The sequence below is a fragment of the Mustela nivalis genome (genome assembly GCF_964662115.1).
Source record: "Mustela nivalis genome assembly, chromosome: 13".
NCBI classification, from domain to species: domain Eukaryota; kingdom Metazoa; phylum Chordata; class Mammalia; order Carnivora; family Mustelidae; genus Mustela; species Mustela nivalis.
The window spans coordinates 88,077,296-88,100,683 of NC_139032.1; the positions used below are offsets into that span (position 1 = coordinate 88,077,296).

At 44.8% G+C, this 23,388-nt stretch overlaps 1 protein-coding gene across 11 annotated transcripts in view; it reads left to right on the forward strand.

The window, feature by feature from the left end:
• The first annotated feature begins 18,318 nt into the window (after positions 1–18,318).
• FUBP3 (far upstream element binding protein 3) overlaps positions 18,319–23,388 on the forward strand; it is a 50,472-nt gene continuing 45,402 nt past the window's right edge. For 3 of the 11 annotated variants that reach the window (XM_082696028.1, XM_082696027.1, XM_082696030.1), the window contains exon 1: positions 18,403–18,583. In XM_082696028.1, coding sequence (XP_082552154.1) covers positions 18,500–18,583 — 84 coding nt within the window. In that variant the 5' untranslated portion in view covers positions 18,403–18,499. Of the gene's footprint in view, positions 18,584–19,486; positions 20,349–23,388 lie in introns of all 11 variants that reach the window. The other 8 variants (XM_082696031.1, XM_082696034.1, XM_082696029.1 and 5 more) reach the window with 6 other exon arrangements.

The window sequence follows — 23,388 nt, forward strand, 5'->3', positions numbered from 1 at the left end:
TGGGCAGACGTGTGCAGCAGTGTCTGGTGTACAGGAAATCATCTGTAGGGGTTAGCTACTTTTATCACCTTGACAAGAGCCAGCCCTTTGAGACACCAACCCCACTCAAAAGATGGCGCTCCACTGGTGGTCCTACATCCCAAATTTCTCCTACTACTGGCTGGTCACCCCCTTGAGAACAGGTGGCCAAATCCTGTTAAGATGGGGTTAAGATGATGGTTGAGGAATATGGCAGGGAGTGAACAATTGCATTTTCCAAAGTTGTTGCAATGTCCCCCATCCCAGTGCTTACAGATGAGGTGACTTTGACCCTCTACCCAGCAAGAAGTGATGTCTGTGTCTCCTCCCCTTGAACCTGAGTGGGTTCTTGTTACTGTAGCAACAAACAGAGGAAGCAGAGGTGATTTCTCAGGCAAGATCATAAAGGCAATGCAGAGTCTACCTTGCTTGCTGGAATACCTGTTCCTGAAGCCTTTTGCCACCACGTGAGCAGGCCAGCTGCCCTGCGGCCGCCTTGTTGTGAGGAAGTCCATGTGGAGAAGACCTGAGACTTCACAATAAAGGAGGGGTGCAGTTAGCCCCCACAGTCCCAGATGCACCCACCCCAACAGGCTTCCAGCCCTGGCCCTACAACTCCAGCTCATCCCTCTTTTTCTGACTGCAGCACAATGCACAAGAGACCCCGCAAGCCAGAAACATCCCGCTGAGCCTTTCCCAAACCCCTGACCTGCATATCAGGAGCAAAAAAGAAAAAAAAAAAAAAAGGTTGTTTTAAAGTGATGATATTTGGGTCCATTTGTGACTTAGTGAAGGCAACCAGAACACAGGTTAAAGGGCCATTCTGTTGCAGGGAAATTGGCTAACATAATCTTCTCCCTCTTCGCTTGCTGCTGGCTCTCACGGAGAGTCCTGCCTGCAGGAATGGATGGGAGGTTAGCCTTCATAAGCTCTGGTTCCCCAGCCTGGTGTCTCAGTGCTGTAGGGTCCCCAAAAGCATGGCCCCCAAGGGAAAAGGCTGCTGGATCACTGGACACCCCTGCAAATGCATGGTGAGAGCTAGATACCAGAGCTTAGCAACCTGGGCTGCCTCCATCCACACCTTCCAGAGGACATCTCCTCGGCCTCCTGGCCCTCCTGTGTGGTTAATTGTGGAAGCCGCCACAGAGCCAGGAGCTGGCACAACCTTGTTTGTCTCTCTTGAAGGATGACTTCTCTGGGCCTTGGCCAAGACTGATCTGCCCTCAGGGCAACTTTGTCCACTCTCAGAACCCTCAGGAAGCAGGGCAGGCCCGGTTGGGCTGGGCACACCTTCCTGCTGTGGGCCTCAAACACCGTCCTTACCTTGGTCTCTGCCACGGAGTCCAAGTACTCACAGTTTGGTTGTTCCGGCCATGGGACCCAGCCTTCAGCCCCACTGGCATTGCCAGTCCTGGTAATAGGCAGTTCTAAGTATCTTCTTGCCATTGGCCAGTGCTTGGACATATCCTACGTGCATTCCATAGAGTGGCCTGGTGATACACCCATTTTCTAGAGGAGGACACTGGGCTCTGCCAGAGACTTAGAGGTTTGCTCAAGGTGGCTCAGTTACCAAGTCACAGAGCTGGGATTCAGGCCCCATTGGACTCCGACACCTGTGCTCCCAGCCTCTGGGCAACACTGCCACAGCCTAGGCAGGACGTCTGGCCAAGGTTCCTGACTTGCTCAGGACCCTCAGGGTCTGGAGGCTTTACCCCACAGCAATCCCAGCATCTCTTTGCTCTGCCCTGCCTCCCTTTCTCCTCCTCCGACCTCCTTCTTCCCTTACACTCCCCACCCTCCTAACATTCTTGGTGGGGAAGAGAGTCTGAATCAGCAGGAGATGGCATAACGTTGTGGTCGAAAGTTGAGGTTCTGACATCCAAGGATGTGACCTTGAAATCCAGCTGTGTGAAATACTAACACTGAGTCACTCCCTTTTTCTCTCTGAGCCTCAGCTTCCTCAATGGTTAAGATGGGAAAAACTGATATGAGCCGACATCACCACCACCACCACCACCACCATTACTTGTAACAATGCAGATAATAGGTAAATGTTAATTTCTATCGTTCCTTTATCTGACCTATAAAACATTTTTCATCCAGGGGCCCCTGGGTGGCTCAGTGGGTTAAGCCGCTGCCTTCGGCTCAGGTCATGATCTCAGGGTCCTGGGATCGAGTCCCATATCGGGCTCTCTGCTCAGCAGGGAGCCTGCTTCCCTCTCTCTCTCTCTGGCTGCCTCTCTGTCTACTTGTGATTTCTCTCTGTCAAATAAATAAATCTTTAAAAAAAAAATAAATAAAAAATAAAACATTTTTCATCCAGTTTGATATGTGCTGTAAAACTTGGCTGTAATTGCTGAGCAAATACATGAAATACATGTTACTTGTTTTATTTTTTTAAAAGATTTTGTTTATTTATTTGACAGACAGAGATCACAAGTAGGCAGAGAGGCAGGCAGAGGCAGAGGAGGAAGCAGGCTCCCAGCTGAACAGAGAACCCGATGTGGGGCTTGATCCCAGGACCCTGGAATCATGACCTGAGCCGAAGGCAGAGGCTTTAACCCACTGAGCCACCCAGGGGCCCCCATGTTTCTTGTTTTAAAAATGTTAACATTAGGGCGCCTGGGTGGCTCAGTGGGTTAAGCCGCTGCCTTCAGTTCAGGTCCTGTGATCTTGGGGTCCTGGGATCGAGTCCCACATCGGGCTCTCAGCTCAGCGGGGAGCCTGCTTCCTTCTCCCTCTCTCTCTGCCTGCCTCTCTAACTACTTGTGATCTCTGTCAAATAAATAAATAAAACCTTTAAAATTTTTTAAAAAAATAAAAATGTGGGACGCCTGGGTGGCTCAGTTGGTTAAGCGGCTGCCTTCGGCTCAGGTCATGATCCCAGCGTCCTGGGATCGAGTCCCACATCGGGCTCCTTGCTTGGCAGGGAGCCTGCTTCTCTCTCTGCCTCTGCCTGCCATTCTGTCTGCCTGTGCTCGCTCGCTCTCCCTCTCTCTCTGACAAATAAATAAATAAAATCTTAAAAAAATAAATAAATAAATAAATAAATAAAAATGTTAACATTATAGGTAAGACTTAAGTCTCTTTTGACTGCCTGTTCTGCAGGCCCCGCCTCCATGCCCTTTGCCCCTCCCCTCTGTGCCCCTTGCCCCTCCCTCCAGCATTAATCTCCATGAGCCCTTTGCTGTGTGTGCCTCAGACTTTCAGCTACGCATTTGCACGCATACATACTTAGCTTTTGAAATGAACTGAATGGTTTGTGTGTGCGGTACTTTTGGTTTGTTTTTGCATGAGGGGAGCAAACTGCTCGGATCACTCATATCATTCCACCACTTGCTTTTTTTTTTTAAGATTTTATTCATTTATTTGACAGACAGAGATCACAAGTAGGCAGAGAGGCAGGCAGAGAGAGAGAGAGGAGGAAGCAGGCTCCCCGCTGAGCAGAGAGCCCGATGTGGGGCTCAATCCCAGGACCCTGGGATCAAGACCTGAGCTGAAGGCAGAGGCTTAACCCACTGAGCCACCCAGGCGCCCCCTTTTTTTTTTTTTTTTTAAATAGGCTCCACACCCAGCACAGAGCCCAATGTGGGGCTTGAACTCACCACCCTGAGATCAAGACCTGAGCTGAGATCAAGAGTTGGATGCTTAACCAAGGGAGCCACCCCAGTGCCCCTACCACTTGCTTTTTTTAAACTCGGCAACACCTCTTTGGATTTACGATGGCCAGTGAGGAAGGAGGGGATCCCATGTCTGGAAACTGGGCAAATTCCGTGGAAAGCCTGCAACTCCCAAACGACTTGTGAGTCCGCTGGCACGCTTGACTTTGGGCGTGCTCACCTTTGCTCTCTCTCCAGCCTCTCATATCATCTTTGCAAAGAAACCACAATCGTTCTTTGACTGAATCACCCCTCAGTTTCTAAAATGTGACAGCATTTTTCTCTCCACTCAGCTGGGCCGGATTATCAACTCTGGCCAGCTGTGGGGGGAGAGGCTCTGAGCTCTCTGTGAGCTCTATTTCTACTTTACGGGCTTTAAGGCCCAGGCCCATGGTTCAGGCCTCTTTTCTGGAGCCACAAGTGGAAGCTGTGATAATCAATGAGAAGAAATGGAAAAGCACATGTCACCATGCTTTTGGAATAGGCACCAGAGCCTCTCATTTAGCACTGTAATCACACCTTGTCCCAGGCTCTCAAGGATAGAGGATAAACCACAATCTGGCATTGCAGATTTTCTCTTAAAGATTTTATTTATTTATTTATCTGAGAGAGAGAGAGAGTGAGCAAGCAGGGGGAGGGCAGAGGGAGAGGGAGAATCTCAAGCAGACTTCATGCAGAGCATGGAGCCTGATGCAAGGATCATGATCCCAGACCCTGAGATCATGATCTGAGCCAAAACCAAGGCTCTGACACTTAATGGACTGAGCCATTCAGGCACCCTGGCCTTTCAGATTTTTTGACTCTTGGGACAATCCTAGCCACTGACTTTCTTAAAGATGAAACACACTTAGCGAGGAGGGACATTCTGGTGAAAATGCAGCCAGGTTACTTCCTGCTGCTGCACAGGATGGAATTTCCTTTGGAAACTTCACATTTTTCCTGCTTCCTAGCAGCCTCATTCTCAGTGGAGTAGTCATCATTTCTCACCCTGGTTTCCAGGTCCAGATCTGAGCCAAGCACAACAGCCAAGTTGCAGAGCAGAAAACTAGTGTTTCCTAAAGTAAATGTGAGACAGACATAGAATACCTATGTGACCAGGAGAGGGGAGGTGGCCTGCCTCTTGTCCACTCCAGATACTTCCAGCCTTAACCCAATCCACACTACAGAGACACACACACCACACAGAGAGTTCTAATCATATTCCTGATTTAGGGGACCAGAGGCCTGAAATTTCAGAATCTCTAAAAATCTCTGTGCAACAAACAGAGCACACGTGCTAACAATGGCTGTTTTATGGTCCTTGCCATGTCCTTCCCTTAGTCAATAGCAGAGAGGCTCTACACCTACCTGAACCTAGTCCAGCACGATATTCATCACTGTTCTCTCTCTCTCTCTCCTTTAGCACTGTAATCACACACACACACACACACACACACACACACACACACACACTTCTATCTGCTGACTCATACCTCTTTCCAGTCACAGACATCAAGTAAGGGTAGGCTTTCTGGATGGTTTGGTTATTATCTTGTGTCCTTTGCAACTCTTCCTTAGATTTAATTTCCAGCCCCATGCTAACTCCTTTTCCTGATATCATGCCCTGCTCTTAAGAATGGATTATTGAAGGCAATGGCCTTTCAGAGACCCTGTCCTCAATAATCCATCCACAGGAAGAGCCTCTGTTGGATGGATAGATGGATGGATGGATGGACAAATGGATAGGTGGATAGATGGATGGATGGATGGACAACCAGACAGGTGGATGGATGGATGGATGGATGGATGGACGGACAGGCAAATGGACAGGTGGATGGATGGATGGATGGATGGACAAATGGATAGGTGGATAGATGGATGGATGGATGGACAACCAGACAGGTGGATGGATGGATGGATGGATGGATGGATGGACATGCAAATGAACAGGTGAATGGATGGATGGATGGATGGATGGATGGACAGGCAAATGGACAGGTGGATGGATGGATGGATGGATGGATGGACAGGCAAATGGACAGGTGGATGGATGGATGGATGGATGGACAAACGGACAGGTGGATGGGTGGATGGATGGATGGATAGATGGGTGGAATTTTAAAAAGATTAGCATAATAGTCCCTACCAGCATTTTAAACTCTCTATGCAGAAGGAAAGGAAACAGTTTCATAAGTTACATAACCAAACGGTTCTGTATTAGTCTAGCCAGGGAAGAAGATGTCTGTCCAAGACTTAGGTAAGGGTGAGGGAGGCTGGTTGTGTCCAACAGGAGCACATGTATACTTGAATGCTGTATGATCATGACCCTTCTGAATTCTTCGTCTTCCATCAAATCTATTTATTTTTTACATCCTTAAATATTTGTGTGTCACCATTGGTAGTGGACAAGAGTTGGTTATTTGCATTGTATCCATTTGTCTTCTGTTCACAGCTGTCTTTCCGTTGGTGAACTGATGACTTCACTCACACTCAAGATCTAAAGCTCTGGGATCTATGAGGTCTCCAAATTCATGGCTGAGATCTATGGCTCAAGTCCCTTTCCCCAAAGATGACTCATGTAATCTCCTTTTCTGACATATTATTGTGACATTTTCAAATATAGGGGAAAATTGAAAGAAGTTAATGGTGAACACTCATTAACCCACCACCATTAGGCCACCACCAAATTCTACCATTAACGTTTTACTATACTTGCTTTATCTCATGTCTATCCTGTACCATCCTTCTATCTTGCAATTAATCCATTTCATTTTTGGTGTATTTGAGTGTAAATTTCAGACATCAGTACATTTCCTCCTACAAATGTATTCTTGACTAGAGTCCACTATTGGTTTACATGTTTTTTTTTCTTTGTAAAACTTATATATATCAACCTTAAAAATAAAACAGCCCATTGCTTTACTAGCAAAATGGGTTTACTCAGGAATAGCAAACAATTACAATTTGGGACATACAAGCTACAGCAAAACCATAGTCAAAACCAGAGAACAAAGGAGAAGAGTTTCTCTTTTATTAAAAAAAAAAAAAAAAAAAGGAGGGGGTAACTGAGAGGGACTGGTATGGACAAAAAGTCTATTGGAATAAACTGGGAGTTCGGAGTATGGTGGCTTTGCATTGGCTGAGTTGTGACAGTCTCTCATCGGATGAACTGCTGTCAGGCGAAGAGTAAAATCGACCTTCGTCCTCTTGGGGTAGTAAAATACAGACTTCTTCCTGCCTTTTTTTTAAATAGAGAATTTCTTAAGGCTTATTTATTTTAGAGCAAGAGATAGCACAAGCAGGAGGGGCAGAGGGAAAGGGAGAGAGAACCCCAAGCAAACTCCATGCAGCATGCAGAGCCCAGCATAGGGCTCGATCCCACAACCCTGAAATCGGGACCTGAGTTGAAGCCAAGACTCAGATTCTTAACTGACTGTGCCACCCAAGCACCCCTGGGCTTTTTCCTGTTGAGAATGCAAGGTAGGTCTCTTGCTGTTGGGGTCTGCAATTGACGATGAGTGGTAGGACATAAGAGCTTCCCTTTCTAGCCTCATGACTCTGTTTTAAATGGGGCTTCTTTTATTCCAAATCACATGTCCCTTGAAATACACACACATTTGCTGAGTTTTATATACATCATGTAGCCAAAATCTCTATTAATATCTAGAACAGGGATGCCTGGGTGGCTCTGTTGCCTGAGCATCTGCCTTCAGCTCAGGTCATGATTCTGGGGTCCTGGGATCAAGCCCTTCATCAGACTCATTGCCCAGCAGGGAGCCTGCTTTTCCCTCTGCCTGCTGTGGCCCCTGCTTGTGCTCTCTCTCTCTTTGATAAATAAAAATATGCAGAACATTCCCATCACCCCAGAAACTTCCTTCAGGCCTCTTTCCAGTTCATATCCACCCTCAACTTTCAGAGGCAACCACCTGGGCTGTTTCCAGTTATAAGGTGTTATAAAGCCACTATGAAAATTACCATACAGGGCGCCTGGGTGGTTCAGTGGGTTAAGCTGCTGCCTTCGGCTCAGGTCATGATCTCAGGGTCCTGGGATCGAGTTCCGCATCAGGCTCTCTGCTCAGCAGGGAGCCTGCTTCCCCCTCTCACTCTGCCTGCCTCTCTGCCTACTTGTGATCTCTGTCTGTCAAATAAATAAATAAAATCTTAAAAAAAAAAAGAAAATTACCATACAACTTCTTTTGTAGACATAAATTTCCATTTTTCTTGGGTAAATATGTAGGAGTAGAATTTCTGGGTGGTAGAGTGGATATATTTTTAGTTTATTAAAGAACTTCTACTCCTTTTTTTCTAGGTGGTACAACCACTTTTCATTCCCAAGAGCAATTTGAAAGTTCCAGTTGCTCCATAAACTTGTCAACATTTGGTGTTGTCAGTCTTTTTAGTTTGAGCCATTTGAGTGGGTGGGTAATGGTTTTAATAGCCAAGAGTGGTGAGCCTAGTCTCGTGTACTTATTGACCATTCATTCATCTTCCTTTGTGACACATCCAAAAAACACAAAAAACAGAAAAACTATTTCATTGGGTTTTTTTCCCCAGTAGTGGAGGTTTATTTGTTTTGTTTTGTTTTGTTTTTAAGATTTTATTTCTTTATTTGACAGACAGAGATCACAAGCAGGCAGAGAGAGAGGGGGAAGCAGGCTCCCCGCTGAGCAGAGAGCCTGATGCAGGACTCGATCCCAGGACCCTGGGATCATGACCTGAGCCAAAAGCAGAGGCTTTAACCCACTGAGCCACCCAGGTGCCCCATTTTTTAAAATATATGTATCATAAATACTAGTCCTTTGTCAGGTGTATGTTTTGTAAATATTTTCTCCCAGTCTGTGGTTTGTTTTTCCTTTCCTTTCTTTTTTCTTTCTTTCTTTCTTTCTTTCTTTTTTTTTTTTTTTTTGAGAATTTATTTGCAAACATTGATTCCAGTCAAGCAACAACTAACTGGAAGTGGTTAGGAGTGCTCCCACCTTTCTAGTTCTTTTTTTTATTATTAAAGATTTTTATCTATTTATTTGACAGAGAGAGAGATCACAAGTAGACAGAGAGGCAGGCCGAAAGAGAGAGGGGGAAGCAGGCTCCCTGCTGAGCAGAGAGCCCAATGTGGGGCTCAATCCCAGGACCCTGAGATCATGACCTGAGCTGAAGGTAGAGGCTTAACCCACTGAGCTACCCAGGTGCCCCACCTTTCTAGTTTCTTAATGGTGCATTTTATGAGCATGTAATCAGGGTCTATGCCAATTAGCAAATGTCATTGCCTTGGTCACAAGATTATTTCAGGCAGGAGTATACAACCCAGTCAAACCAATGACTCCTGTTCTAGGAATGCTGAGACACAAACAGGCATTCCTTTTGGCTGGACATGAACCTAAGGGGATGCCCTACCTATACCTTAACTGAGATGGGTTCTGTGGAAGCAGAGACCAAAGACAGAGGGACCAGGTCCCAGAGATACCATCCAAGTGCCTGAAGCAAGCTCCAGGTCAAACTGTTGTCCACCTAGAGCCCACATTTTATTACCTTTACACCTTTGTTCATGCTGTTGCTTTCACCAGGAATGTCCTTCTGCCACACTCCAAATGTCTACATGGCCCACCTGAAATGCCACCTTCTCCATCAGATTTTTTCTTGATGTCTCTCACTTTTTTCTGTGCCCACCATGAAGTGACTGCCCCCTCTTCTGGGTACTGAATATTATTGTTATCTCTTAGCACACCTATTTATAATGACATCACCATCACCATTATCATCAATCTTACAAAACTGTATTGGTAGAGATCTCTAGAAGTGGGAGCACAGGGAACTTCATTTTCTGCCTGAGGTATTCTTGAGAACACTGTATTTATAAAAGCAGGTTTTGTTTTTATATTTAGAGGGAAAAAAAGATTTTGAAGGTCATTAAATGAATGAATGAACAAGTGAGTGTATTTATTATATTTCATTCCACTCCCAGAGCTGTACAGAGACGCAGTCAAGGCTCCACTCCCCTTTTGATTCCCTTGCCACTGGCACCCCTCCTTTTCACTTTGTTTCATTGCCCCTTCAATTCTCCTTCCCTCCTGAAGGCCGAAAGCAACAATCAGGGATGACTAAGGTAGAATACTTATGGGTCTGTTCTTTCTATGTCTTTGGTGACCAACTGATCCCAATTTTCCCACAACCATTCTCGTTTTAGTACCAAAATTCCCACATCCTGGAAACCCTTCATTTCCAGGCAGACCTGAATGGTTGATCACCCTCCTTACTCCCGCAAACTCCACCAATCTCATTTTGTTGCATGGAAGAGAATCCTTCACTGATTTCTGTGGTAGGCAGAATTCTAAGATGGTGTGCAAAGCTTCTGTCCCCTGGTGTAGACACCCGGTATAATCCCCTTGTCTTGAGAGTAGATGAGACCTAGGAATATAATGGGATATCATTCCTGTAAGTAGGTTACTAATAAGTTAACTTTATATTAATCAAAAGGAAGATTATCTTGGGTGAGCCAACCAAATCAGTAGAGTCTTCAGAAGAAAATGAAGTGTCGGAGAGATGCATTCTTACTAGTCATGAAAATCCAACTTCCGTGGGTTCTACAAATGCGAAGACATTAATTTGAAAACCACATGAGATTGGACTTCAAGCCTCTGATAAAACCTCAGCCACAGGAATACCTTGATTTCAGCCTTTTGATGCCCCAGGAAAAAAGCCCATCAATTTTGTGACACAATTTCTGGCCCAAGAACTGTGAGGTAATAAGTTAAGTTGCTAAATGTGTGGTTATTTGTTACACAACAATAGAAAACTAGTATAATCTTATAAGTGCACTCTTCCATATGAGAGAAGGCTAAGCAGCTGTGGCTTGTGTCTCAATTCCTCTGAGCCTTGGTGTCCTTATCTATGGAACAGAGCAGCCAGTACCCACCCCCTAGGATGTTACAAGCATTAAACGAGTCGATGTAGATCAGGTGTTCAGATGTATATCAGGTGTTCAGAATGGGAAAGCACTCAGTGAACTGGAGAGGAGGGAGGCGAGAGAGCAAGAAAGCGCTTCTGCACGATTCCCTGGAAATCCAAGCCCGTCCACCGTCAAGCAGACCAGATCCTGTCTCCCCTGGCTGTCAGCTGAGCACTTGTAAGATGTGAACAGCAAAGGTCAAGGGTCTACATTTGGTTGTGCGAATGCCTTGACTCCCTTCCTTTGTCAAATAAAGTTCTTATCTCAAGTGGCAACAATTTTGCTAGAATAACAATCAAGCCCTGAATAGTTAGTCCTGCATGGGGCATGTGGTCCATAGGGCAATTGTTGTTGCTAGACAGAGACATGACATTTGGTGAGACTCTCTCTCAGGACCTCCTCATAAATAATTACAGAGTGGCCTGGTACATCAGATATCATAACCATAACTAGCTAAGGGTCACATGCAACCTTCACTTTCTACCAGGGATCCAACCATTCTTTTCTATGTACTCACTATATACTAAGTGCTGAAGGGAAGAGAGGTAAGCCCTAAAGGGACTTATCTTTCTAGAGAGCTAGTATGAGCTCATCCCAAGAAAATAACATAAATTAAAATTTAATTTTATTGAGGGGGCGCCTGGGTGGCTCAATACTTGAGTTTCCAGCTCTCGATTTCAGCTCAGGTCATGGTCTCAGGGTCAGGAGATCGAGCCCCACATTGGGCTCCATGTTCAGCATGGAGTCTGCTGGTGTTTCTCTCCTTCTGCCCTCCCTGCCCGTGCCCTACTTGCTCTCTCTCTCTCTCTTTCAGGTAAGTGAAAATAAATTAAAAATGTAATTTAATTGAAAGCAGGAACTCAGAGAGATATTTGTACATTTGTGTTCACAGCAGTATTATTCAATAGCCGAAATGTTGAAGCAACCTATGTGTCTTTTGACAGATGACAACAAACAAAATGTGGTCTACACATGCAATGGAATGTCATTCAGCCTTAAAAAGGAAGGAGATTCTGACACCTGCTACAACATGGATGAACCTTGAAGACATTATGGTCAGTGAGATAACACAGACACAAGAGGATAGATATTATATGATCCCACTTCCATTAGGCACCTGTAGTAGTCAGTGGAGACAGACAGTAAAGCGGTGGGTGCCAGGCCCTGGGAGATGGGAAAATGAGGACTTAGTGTTTAATGGGCACAGAGTTTCAGTTTGGAAAGATGAAGAAATTCTGGAGACGGATGGTAGCAGTGGTTGCCCAGCACTGAATGTACTTAATGTCAATGAATTGTAAGCTTACAAGAGGTTAAAATTAAGGTAATTCCTATGCTATGTATCTTTTACCATGATATAAAAATTAAATTTTAAATATTTATTTTAAGTTTTTTAACTCATTATATATCAAAATATAAAAATTTTGGTAATAGCCAATGCCAGCAAGGATGAGGAGTAGCAAGAACTCATCTTTAGCTGATGGGATGTGTGTCCTACTTTGGGAATATAGTTTTCATGTTGAAGAGCAATTTGGCTTTATCGAGCAAAACTAAGGGGTGTGTTCTCTACTTGCCCTGGCCCCTCAGCAACTTCACCTTTGGGCATACATTCCAGAAAATCTCTCAAATAAAGAGACAAGTCAGAGAAGACTCATTGCAACATTGTAACAGAGAAAAGGAAACTACATGGTTACCCAGAGGAGAAAGAATACATAGTTTCTGGTTTATTCATAGAGTGGAATGGAGTATAAGTAACTGAGATATGGCTATATATGTGAACTTGGATAGACCTAAAAAATACACGTGGGACCAAAACCAAAAAAGACTCAAATTGCAGAAGGATACATAATGCTTGATACCATTTATATGATGATTAAAACACTCACTATATATACACACAAGAATACAGCATCCACTGGCATGCAGGTTACCAAATTCAGGAATACAGTTATCCCTGCAGAGGGAAGGAATAGAGTAGGATGGTGGAGAGTTACACCGCATTCTTCATTAGTAACTGCAGTGCGGGTTTCTTATGTTGATATTGGGTAAATGGTCATTCATTACATTAGTCCCTCTACTTTTTCGTATACCTGAAATATTTCATAATATAAAATAATAAAACAGGGATTAAAATAAAATGATGGGACACTGCCATAAGAGTTCATTCATTAATTTATAGAAATAATTGTTCATTGAACATATCCTCTGTGCTTGATGCTGGAGATACAATAACAAACAACATGGACACAGTGCCACCATTTCTAAAGCCAGAGGAATGAAAATATAACTTCAACTAAAATAGGTGCTCTCGTTTCCAGTAAGGGGACTGGATAGTTTTCTACTTAATCTAACAAGCCCAAGAAGAGCAGTTTGAAGATGCTGACATTGGGGGATGCCCAACAAACACCCCAGCTGGACTGTTCTACGGAAGCTCAGAGTCACAATTCTCACCTACCCAGAGGCATGAGCAGACCACTATGGATTCCCAAATATCTCAGAAAAGTCTGTAACATGAAAGATAAAGACATAATGCCCACTTACATACGTACATACATACATACATACGTACATACAATAACTGGGAACAGAGACCTGCAAGCAACATACATGATGCAGAACAAATAAACTTCTAAAAAAGTACTACAATCCTCAAAAAATATTATAATCCTCAGAGAGATAAGGAAATGTATTTTGTGCACAAAACAAGAAACAAATGTGATTTTTTTAAAGAAAGGATTGTTTGGAGGGCAAAGAAGAGCTCTTGTGATTTAAAGACATGACAGCATAAATTTTTTTTGAAGATTTTATTTATTTATTTGACACAGAGAGAGAGGGATCACAAGTAGGCAGAGAGGCAGGCAGAGAAAGAGGGGGAAGCAGGCTCCCTGCTGAGCAGAGAGCCCGATGCAGGGCTTGATCCCAGGACCCTGAGATATGACATGAGCCAAAGACAGAGGCTTAACCCACTGAGCCACCCAGGTGCCCCGGCAGCATAAATTTTTTTTAAATGCTACAGAAAAACTGGAAGATGAAATTGAGGGAATAGCCCAGAAAGAAGAGCAAAGAGAAAGAGAAAGTAGAAAATATAGGACAATTAGATGAAAAGTCCAGGAGGTCCAATATCCAAATAATAGAAGTTCTGGGAAGATGAATAGAGAAAGTGCTAGAGGAAATCCTCAATCAAATCATTCAAGACAATTTCTGAGAGCTGAAGGACATAAATTTCCACATTGAAAGACCAGCATAAAGGATGGAAAAAGACCCACTCAAAGACACATTACCATGGAATTTTAGAGCACTGGAGGGGGGAAAAAGATTCTCTAGATTTCCAGCGAAAAGAGGGAAATTTTAAAAAGGATTATACATCAGAATAACATCAGGCTTCTCAACAGTAACAATGTTTGCAAGAAGATAATGAAGGAATACCTTGTAAATTATTTTTTTAAGATTTTATTTATTTATTTGACAGAGAGAGAGACACAAGTAGGCAGAGAGGCAGGCAGAGACAGAGGGGGAAGCAGGCTCCCTGCCGAGCAGAGAGCCCGATGCAGGGCTTGATCCCAGGACCCTGAGATCATGACCTGAGCCAAAGGCAAAAGCTTAACCCACTGAGCCACCCAGGCTCCCCAGAATACCTTGTAAATTATTATCCCAATCTAAGATTTTATATCCATTCAACAAAGGGTGAGAGCTATATAATGAGCTAGAGAAATTGTCCTATTATCAGCAAAGAGTGGAAGAGCTCTGGATGGAACCAATGATACCACTTCAGTTCTAACAGAGCATGAGGAAGAAACTCTATCCAAGTGATAATACTCAAGGATTTGATAAATTGGGATTCATCCCCCCAGTATACTTCAATGTCACTTATGGACCAGATACTTGGTATTGGGAATGCACATACTGATTTCTATTGGGAATCTAGATATGTCATTTGACTTCCTTATGCCTTACTTTCTCCACTTATAAAATGGATCTGATGCTCATCTATGATGAGTCACAAAGATGATGGAAAAGACATCAAGAGATAAGAGATAAAAGTAATTTCAGCTCCTCAAGGAATATGATGAACAAATATGAATCTAATTCTTTCTTTGTGTAACTCTATAACAGACACTGACTTTTGTCTGCCTAGAAAACATTCTATTCCATTCCAACTCCCATTCCAATTTCAAGGTTTGGGGTTTTTTTAAAGCTATTTATTTGAGAGAGAGAGAGAAAGAGAGTGAGAAGAGAGAGAGAGAGAAAGTGGGGGGAAGGGAAGAAGGAGAGGGAGAGAGAATCCTTGAGCTGACTCCTGGCTGAGCACAGAGCCCAATATGGGACTCAATCCCAGGACCTGAGATCATGACCTTAGCCATGGACACTTAACCAACTGAGCCACCCAGGTGCCTCTCAACTTCAAGACTGATGGTGAGCTCCACTCCTGGACACAGCTGATTGTTTTGGGGTGGACACCTGGCCTTTCTGAGCCAATCAGAATCATGCCCTGGGATTCCAAAACTGGAGCTGAAGCAAAAAACTCAATTTCTCTGCAGGTGGCTGGAAATGATGTTGCGTAAACTCCAGTGCCGTTTGCTTCAAAATTCCAACATCCATCCAGAGGAGAAGAAATAGCAGGTTGGCCACAAGGAAGGATGCAGCCAAAAAAAGGCACAAGACAGTGACCAAGGTGAGAGATGGAGAGAGAGCACTTCTTGACTTGCCAGCCTTGCTCCATTGCCAATCCCATTTCTTTAAGGACATGCATCAGTTCAACAGATTCTTCCCTTTTTTGGACTCCTCAAAATTTTATTTCCTAGGGTGATAAAAAATTTTTATTACAGCAAAATACATATAACATAAAAATTAGCTATTTTGATCATTTTAAGTGTACAATTCAGTGGCACCAGGAATGTTTGCATTGTTGTAGGACCATCACCACCATCCACCTCCAGAACTATTTCATCTTCCCAAATGGAAATTCTGTCCCCATTAAACAATAACTCACTGTATGTGTTCACTTACCATATGTTTCAGCTATTTTACTCCTGGGTATTTACCCAAGAGAAATAATAGTGTATGCCCATATAAAGACTAATAGACAGATGTAATTTTAATAGCCAAAATCAGAACCTGTCCAAATATCCACTGACAGGTAAGCGGATAAATAAATTGTGGTATATCCATTCAGTGGAATACTACTAGGAAATGAAAAGGAATGAAATACTGATACACAGCACAACATGGATGAACCTCAAAATAATTACACTGTGCGAAACAACTCAGAAGAGTACATATTGTGTACTTTCAGTTATATAAAATTCTAGAAAATGCAAACTAATCTAGAGCGCCAGAAAACAGATTGGTGGTTGTTTGTGGTTGGGGAGGCTAGTGGAGTGGAGGCTGGAGAATTGTGGAAGGGTAGGATGGAGGAATCAGAAGGGCCCACGAGGAAACTGTGGTTGGTGTATACATTCATGACCTTGATAGTAATGATGGCTTCACAGGGGTGTGTGTATGTGTGAAAGAGAGAGAGAGAAACAAAATCAAAGTATACACCTTAAATACGTGCAATTCATTGTATATCAAATTTTTATCAATAAAACTTTTAATAAATACTAGATGCTTGAGACAGTGAGTGGTGTCTTCAATATTTTAAAGAATTATTTACAACCCAGAGTTCTGTAACTAGCTAAACTGTTAATTTTATTCTAGTGGAGGAGAAAAATAATAAACAATTGCACAGTGATTTAAAATCAATTGTTATAAATGCTAAGATGATGAAGGGCGGTGTCTTAGTAGAACATAAGTAGAACGGTGGACTTGACCCAGTGTGGGTCATCTTCCTCTTCCATACTCTCAGAAATGAGTGAGTTGCCCATAGTTTTTCAACCAGTAGGAGAGGGAGAATCAGAACCTTGTCTTCCTACTGAGGCAGTCTGTGGCCTTTGGAATGTGCCTTTAAGTTTGGGCCAATAACCTTCTTTTCATTATTCATACTCATAGGGAGAGCCAGCTAGAATTTAGATTAATTAACATACTCATCTCTGATTTTAAAAAATATTCAAAACACAAACATCATGATATTTTGTCAGTAGAACCATCCCCATTCCTGAAAGTTAATACCATATCCTTGAGTCTTACAAACATAGCAGAATTGAAACAGAACACTATTGGTGGTGGGCCACAAATAGGTGTGTTGACATGGGTTCATCCTGCCTCATGATAGCCCTTCACCAGCAACTGCCAAACAGCCAACGAAGTGCTTTCCTACATGGGTTGAAATGTTTTGTCTGAAAGGGATAATCTTCAACATTACAGTTGCCAAATTCTTTTATTTCACCATAATCTAGGAATTACCCCAACCTGGCATTATACAATTCAATATAAGTTTTCTTTGCAGGTATGAGCCAAATTCCAGGGACACAGGGAAAAGTAAGATTCAGTCACTGTCCTAAAGAACTCACAGTCTGGTAGTGACATCATTAACAAATGCAGAACAACTCTTTGATTATTAGCCAGTTATTCTTCACACTTCTTTCCAAAACCCAAAGCTCTCCTAGCATGCTAACACAAAGGGTCATCAAGGAAAATCACACTATATTTTACTTCTTGATGTTCTTTTTATTTCTTTTAGAAGATTTAGTTATTTTACAGGGGGAGGGGCAGAGGGAGAGAGAGAGAGAGAAACACGATCAGACTCCATTCCTGAGTGCAGAGCCCAAGACAGCACTCAATCTCATGAACTTGAGACCAGACCGGAGACCAAACCAGAGTCTGATGCTCAACAGATGTGCCATCCAGGCACTCCTAATTTCTTTTCTAGTGCTTATCTTCCTTCCTAACTTCAAAAGGGGCATAAAATGCTTGGCATGATTCTCCATTAAAATCTAACTCCTTGGCACCACAGGATTTGGGAAATATTAATCATAAGGGCAATCTTGTTAATCAAAAGATAGCCCCAACGTGGACCTGCCACTAACAAGATGTGTGTCAAAGCCCCAAAGCCTCGTTCCTTTTCTGGCGGTTTTGTTTGCTCATTTGTAAGATCCACCTCAAAAGCTCAAGTGTGTTTCGGCACTAAGATTCCTTCCCTTGCTTTGCAGTATCTATACCTAGCTAGTACCATTAAGAGAAAGTTACTTAAGCATTCCAAGAGGCCTCCTTGTAGTACGGTTTTGACTCAGCAGGCATGGCAGCAATGATGGTCCTGTTCTAATTCCTCTTTCCCCAGAGTCCCAGGGTTTGGGAAGGAGCGTCCTTCCAGAGCTGTGTCGCCAGGCAACCCCAGGTATGGCTTAACCCATCCTCGGTGCAGTCTGAGGAACTCCAGCCTGTACTCTCTGCAAACGTTGGGAAAACTGACATTCTGTGGTGCTGCCCCTTGCCTACCAGTCTCCCTCGGTCCTCATGGTGCCAATTCAAAGAGCTCAGTCCCAATATGCCAAATCAATGGCCATTCCTGGGAGGGGCTGCCAGGGTCAGGTTTTTAGAGAACCAGGACTGCTTGGGCGCGATCTTGGGGAAACCACACCATTCCTCCCTGGGTTTCCAAACAGCCGACAGCCGAACACCTCGGGCCATACCCGAGCCTTACGACCTATCACGACATCATCCACGGGCCTGGCCCAGATCTGATCTGGGAACAGAGAAATACCTGTGCTGGAGGCGGGAGAGCAACCTCCCGCGTTGGACACGCCCACGCGTCCGCGGCCCCGCCCCCACTTCCGGCCAGGCCGTGATCACGTGCCCTGACCCCGCCCCACAGACACGGCTCCTCTCGCGTTGAGCGTCCCGGCTTCCCTTCCGCCGGAAGTGGGGAGTCTTTCCCTTTCCGGCTACGGGTCCCCAAGCGGAGCTGGAGGCCGGACGGGGGAGCCGAGCGGCGGCGGCGGCGGCGGCGGCAGCGGCGGGGGCGGTAATGGCGGAGCTGGTGCAGGGGCAGAGCGCTCCGGTGGGGATGAAAGCCGAGGGCTTCGTGGACGCCCTGCACCGGGTCCGGCAGGTACGGGCGCGGCCGGCTGGCGGGAGCACGGGAGCCCGAGGCGGGGCCGGGCCGGGCCAGACGGGGAGGAGGGGGTCGGGCCTGGGGGCGAGAGGCAGCCTGGGCTGACGCCTCTCCGGGGCTCGGCCTTTTCTTGGGGCTTCTGCAGCCGGAGGAGCCGAGGGATAAGGCACCACAGCGAGGCCCAGGCCCAGCCTGTCGGGCGGCTCTTCTAAGTGCAGCCGCTGGGAAAGGGCTTGCCCGGGTTGCTTGGCCCCACCGCGCCCCCACGCCGGGCTGGGCGTGCAGGGCGCCCAGCGTGGGCTTCTGAGGTTCGCTAGGGGTGGGGGCTGGGGAGCTCACGGTGAGGACCAGGGTGTAGACAGAAAGCGACCGTCTCAGGCCGTGTAGCTTCTTAAAACTTGGAAAACATCGTTTTGGGACTTCCTGTATTCGGAGGGTGGAGTGGTAGGAATTCGAGGGTATTTTACTTTTGAAGTTATTCTTGGAGAGGGAAAGAGGAAGATGTTCAGTAAGTGTGGGTGGTCCACAAGACGTAGAAGTCCCTTATGGGCACTAATTTCCTCTCTCGGGGAGAATGTGATACGGACTCATCCCAACCGTGAAGCCTTACCATCACAGTGTCGTGCATTTTGGCAGAGTTTAAATAAGTTGGGTTTTAAGAGGTTGCATACCTCCCTGGAGAATGAATATGGGACCTGCCAGAAATACTCTGGCTTCTGGCATGGTGCTTAGAGGAGAACATGTCGTTCTAGTGCGTGTAAAACTTACAAGTTACCTCTGACACTTAAACCTTTGCTTCTGAGTGTCTTATACTTATCACCTCTTCCTATTTAATTGTAGGCGTACTAACTGACACCTTAAAAGTTGAGCTGTAACTAATTACTGCTTGATTCCTAACAGAAAGCCACAGGACTCATTGTGTTAGAAGAAGGTCTCCACTTGCTCGCTTGAAGATATGGTCTTTACATCTCTTTCCAGTATTCCAGGGGAGGGAACCCTACCTGTTTCCCAGATACTGACTTTTCATTTTAATACTGATGCTCCTATAGACATTATATTGGATCCCCGAACTTTCCAAACCTGTGGTTCCACCTAAAATTGTTTCCGATGACTTGACTTGTTACTTACTGCCTAGGCCTCAAGCAGTACAGTAGTGAGTATTCATCTCACTTAGACTTCAGAGCCCACCAGTGGCTGTAATGGATGAACATGCCATCCAGCTTCCCTTGCACCACTCTGCTTGCCGGCGTGTTTCACTGCTTTCCTCTGCAGAACAGGGTCCTGAACCTTGTTTCTCACTGGCAACTAATATGTAATGGCTTTCACTTTGTGCTGATATGTGACAATCACCTGTTGGCCTTCTCTGTCCAGGAAGAATTATAGTCACTGCCCTAAAGAGCTCAGATCCTCAGTTTGCAGAAGGCCTGTAGTTGAACATAACATGAATTTTGAACCATTGAGAAGACTTTCTGCTTCTCTTGAGCCAGTGGTTGAACTCATGTTCTTGGACAACCTGCTCAAGAGGGAGGGAGACCCTCTGTTAAATGGCTGACCCAGTGTGGATTGTTGAAGCAGTGGTGTATACTACTAGCCAAGAAAACTTCATTGGAAATGTTCCCAGCTCTGAAATGCACCATTGACTGGAGCAGTATTAAGCCCAATGGAGACAGTGCTGTGAGTGTATTACTTCTGAATATTAACAGCTTGTGGTCGATACTATCTCCAAGGATTTGATGGCCTTTAAAAACTAAAGAAAAAACAGGTTTGTGGGTAATTTTAGGTTTATGTATAGATTCGAATTGGGCAAGAATGGAATGTTAGAAATTGAAACTGTTGTATGCTTTATAGTAAAGCTCACCTCACTGGGTCTCACATTATTGGGGCATGTGGGTGATGATGGTCCTACTTCATTGTATACGCAGCGTGTTGCAGAAATGTGCCCTCCCCCCCCCCCCCCAGTAACTGGAAATAAAAGATAAGGTATTTCTGTATTTTAATGATTGCAAAGCTTCCCCCCCCCCCCGACCCGACCTTTATGTGCCCTCATAAATACCCGCAATAGTCTAGAAAGTCCTCACAAGTTTGTTAGGGAGCAGTAAGCTATCTTGTGCTCAGTTTATGTAGAAGATCATAACCAAGTCCAAATCCACCCTGCTGGGATTTGAACCTGCAGTTTCTATTAAGTTTGGTATGTGGAGCCCAGTACCTAATCCACTAGCTTCCTGCCTGGCATCATTGAAGCCTCCTGCATATCCTTTGGATTCTTTCCAACACAGGGGACCAGCTGTTACTCTTCCTTTCCTCTGAGCGTGGTATTTCTAGATCAAAAGAGTCTATGAAGATGTCACATAAAATGTAAAATTTTCTGCAGCAGCATGAAGTTCAGTGAGTTAATAGTGGTTGGCACAAACAAATAATGCAGCCATTCCATAGGGAACTGTTCAAGTGTAGAAGTGTGGTTTGATTCAGTCCCATTGATAAAGAGTTAAGAGTCCTGGGAATTAAAAAAAACACGTCCTGTTCTCCAAGTCATTGGCAGATCAGCAAAAATACATTTTTTTTTTAAAGATTTTATTTATTTATTTGACAGAGAGAGATGACAAGCAGGCAGAGAGGCAGGCAGAGAGAGGAGGAAGCAGGCTCCCTGCTGAGCAGAGAGCCTGATTTGGGGCTCGATCCCAGGACCCTGGGATCATGACTCGAGCGGAAGACAGCGGCTTAACCCACTGAGCCACCCAGGCGTCCCGCAAAAATAACATTTTTTAAACTCATCGTTTAGAGAGGTCGGGATCCTCTGAAGGGTGGGATGTGGATTCAAAGCCAGAACAGGCTAGGCCGTCCTGTTTTGTGGCCACAGTGCACTTCTGCCCTGACCAACCCTGGTTACTGGAGGACCTCACGGAGATTATGGATAAGTAGGTACAACTCTGTTCTGTTTGGTTTGTTTTTTCTAAAAGCAAAAATATTCCCAGAGAGCCTGCTGCTGGTGGTTGAGTAGTCCCCGACATGCGGTGCACACATTCGTGTGCTAAGAGGACAGTGTAACACCAGTGTCTTGGAGATGCCCGGCAGCCTTCCCCACCTCAGGCCAGCTGTCTGCCAGTCATCACCTAAATAGAAAGAAGTTGCTTTGCCTAACTGCTAATGCTTTTCAGGACTTTAAGCTCTTGTTTTGATCTAGACCTAGTCAGTGCTTCTGTGTTGCACAAGTCCGGGGTATTCTTCACATAAATACAGTGTATTTACAGTGGAACGGGTGCCAGTTGGAGTTGGGCATCACGGTGGTTCAGCACCCAAATGATTGTGACCAAGCCCCTGTAGAATCTATAGGAAGTAATCTGTTGACAGTTCTGTAGGCCTAGAGCCTGTTTGTCACCAGAACTTTATTTTGGGAAATGTTCTTGGCGTGGGGTCTCAGAATGTCCTTGGTTCTCTGCAGATGCCTGCCATCGCTGCCGTCTCGAGCTTTGAGCCTAAGCAGGAGATGATTTGGCGTGTGTGCTTTGTACATGCACAAAATTGCCTTTACGAGAATGCGCATCCACCTTTAAAAGAAAAAGCCTTTGTTCGTTGGTTCTTGGTCACTCCCTGAAAGAGACTGTCTTTGCTTCCTTAATACATGATGCTTCTGACTCATGGCGTATGTGCTGAGCGCTCCACTGGTTGCAGCTGTATGCCACCGAGATTATCTCCTACACACCCAGCTCAAGTAGCTCAAGTCATTGATTCATGAGGGACTAACTTCTGAATGTGCATTCGTGTTTGCTTTCTCAAACACTTGAAGAAAACCAACATTTGCAGGAAATCTGTGGGCTGCTCTTATATCTTTGCTTTGGTAGGACCCAGTAGAGTCCCCTGTAAAGAGCAAGTCCTTGTTACAGGGTTTTTGTGACGTGACTGACCCCATCTGGGTCACTGCTTTTATGGAAGTGCTGAACTGCCTATTCGGTTTTGAAAAGTGCATAGGAAACGCACAATACGTTCCACTGTCTGTTTCTGCAGTTTTTCTCCTTTTCATCGGAAATTTCTTTATCTTTCTTTTTTAAAATCTGATAGCCCAAATGTCGCGTCAGACTCTGGTTTCTCGTGAAGTCCCATTTATTATGTAGATCTAAATTTGCCTAGACCAGAGTTCTCAAACCACTGGCCCATGGGCTGGAGAAGGCTCACAGTGGGCCAGCAGGCATGCTTTGTTTGACCCACACAGTGCCAATACTTAGAATGATTTCGCATAAAAATTGAGCTCTCCAGCTTCTCAAGAAAAGATCTGGCCACACTGCTGACACAATCTGGAATGGCAGTACTCCCCAGGAGCTGAGTAGCAGCTGCCCCTTTGACTCTCTGGGATGCCATTGGGATGCCTAATCATCAACAGCTTTCTCCCCCATTGTCCTTTTCCGAATTGCGAGTCCGCCGTATCTGGGTTTTATTTGAAATTTCTAATGGAAAGAACGGTTTAGGGAGATTTGGAAGACCCGAGTCTCCTGCAAGTAGCTATCTGACCTTGGGCTGCATTAGCCATTCCCAACACTTGATCTACAGGCCGTTCGTGCATCTTCTGTGGAAAAGGTGTAATGGACAGATAGGTTTGGGGAATTCAGGGTCAAGTAAAGGTGCATTAGCTTCTTTAATGCAGGACTTCTCAGAACCTTTGATATGCGTGTGTGTGTCAAGTCCTATAGGAGTTTGGGATGGGTGTTGTAAATATCCTGAAGTTACGTAATTTCATACTGTCTTTTCATAAAACCAAGTCACATTCTACAGATCAAATTTCAGGAAACGTTGAGCTAGATAATCTTAAT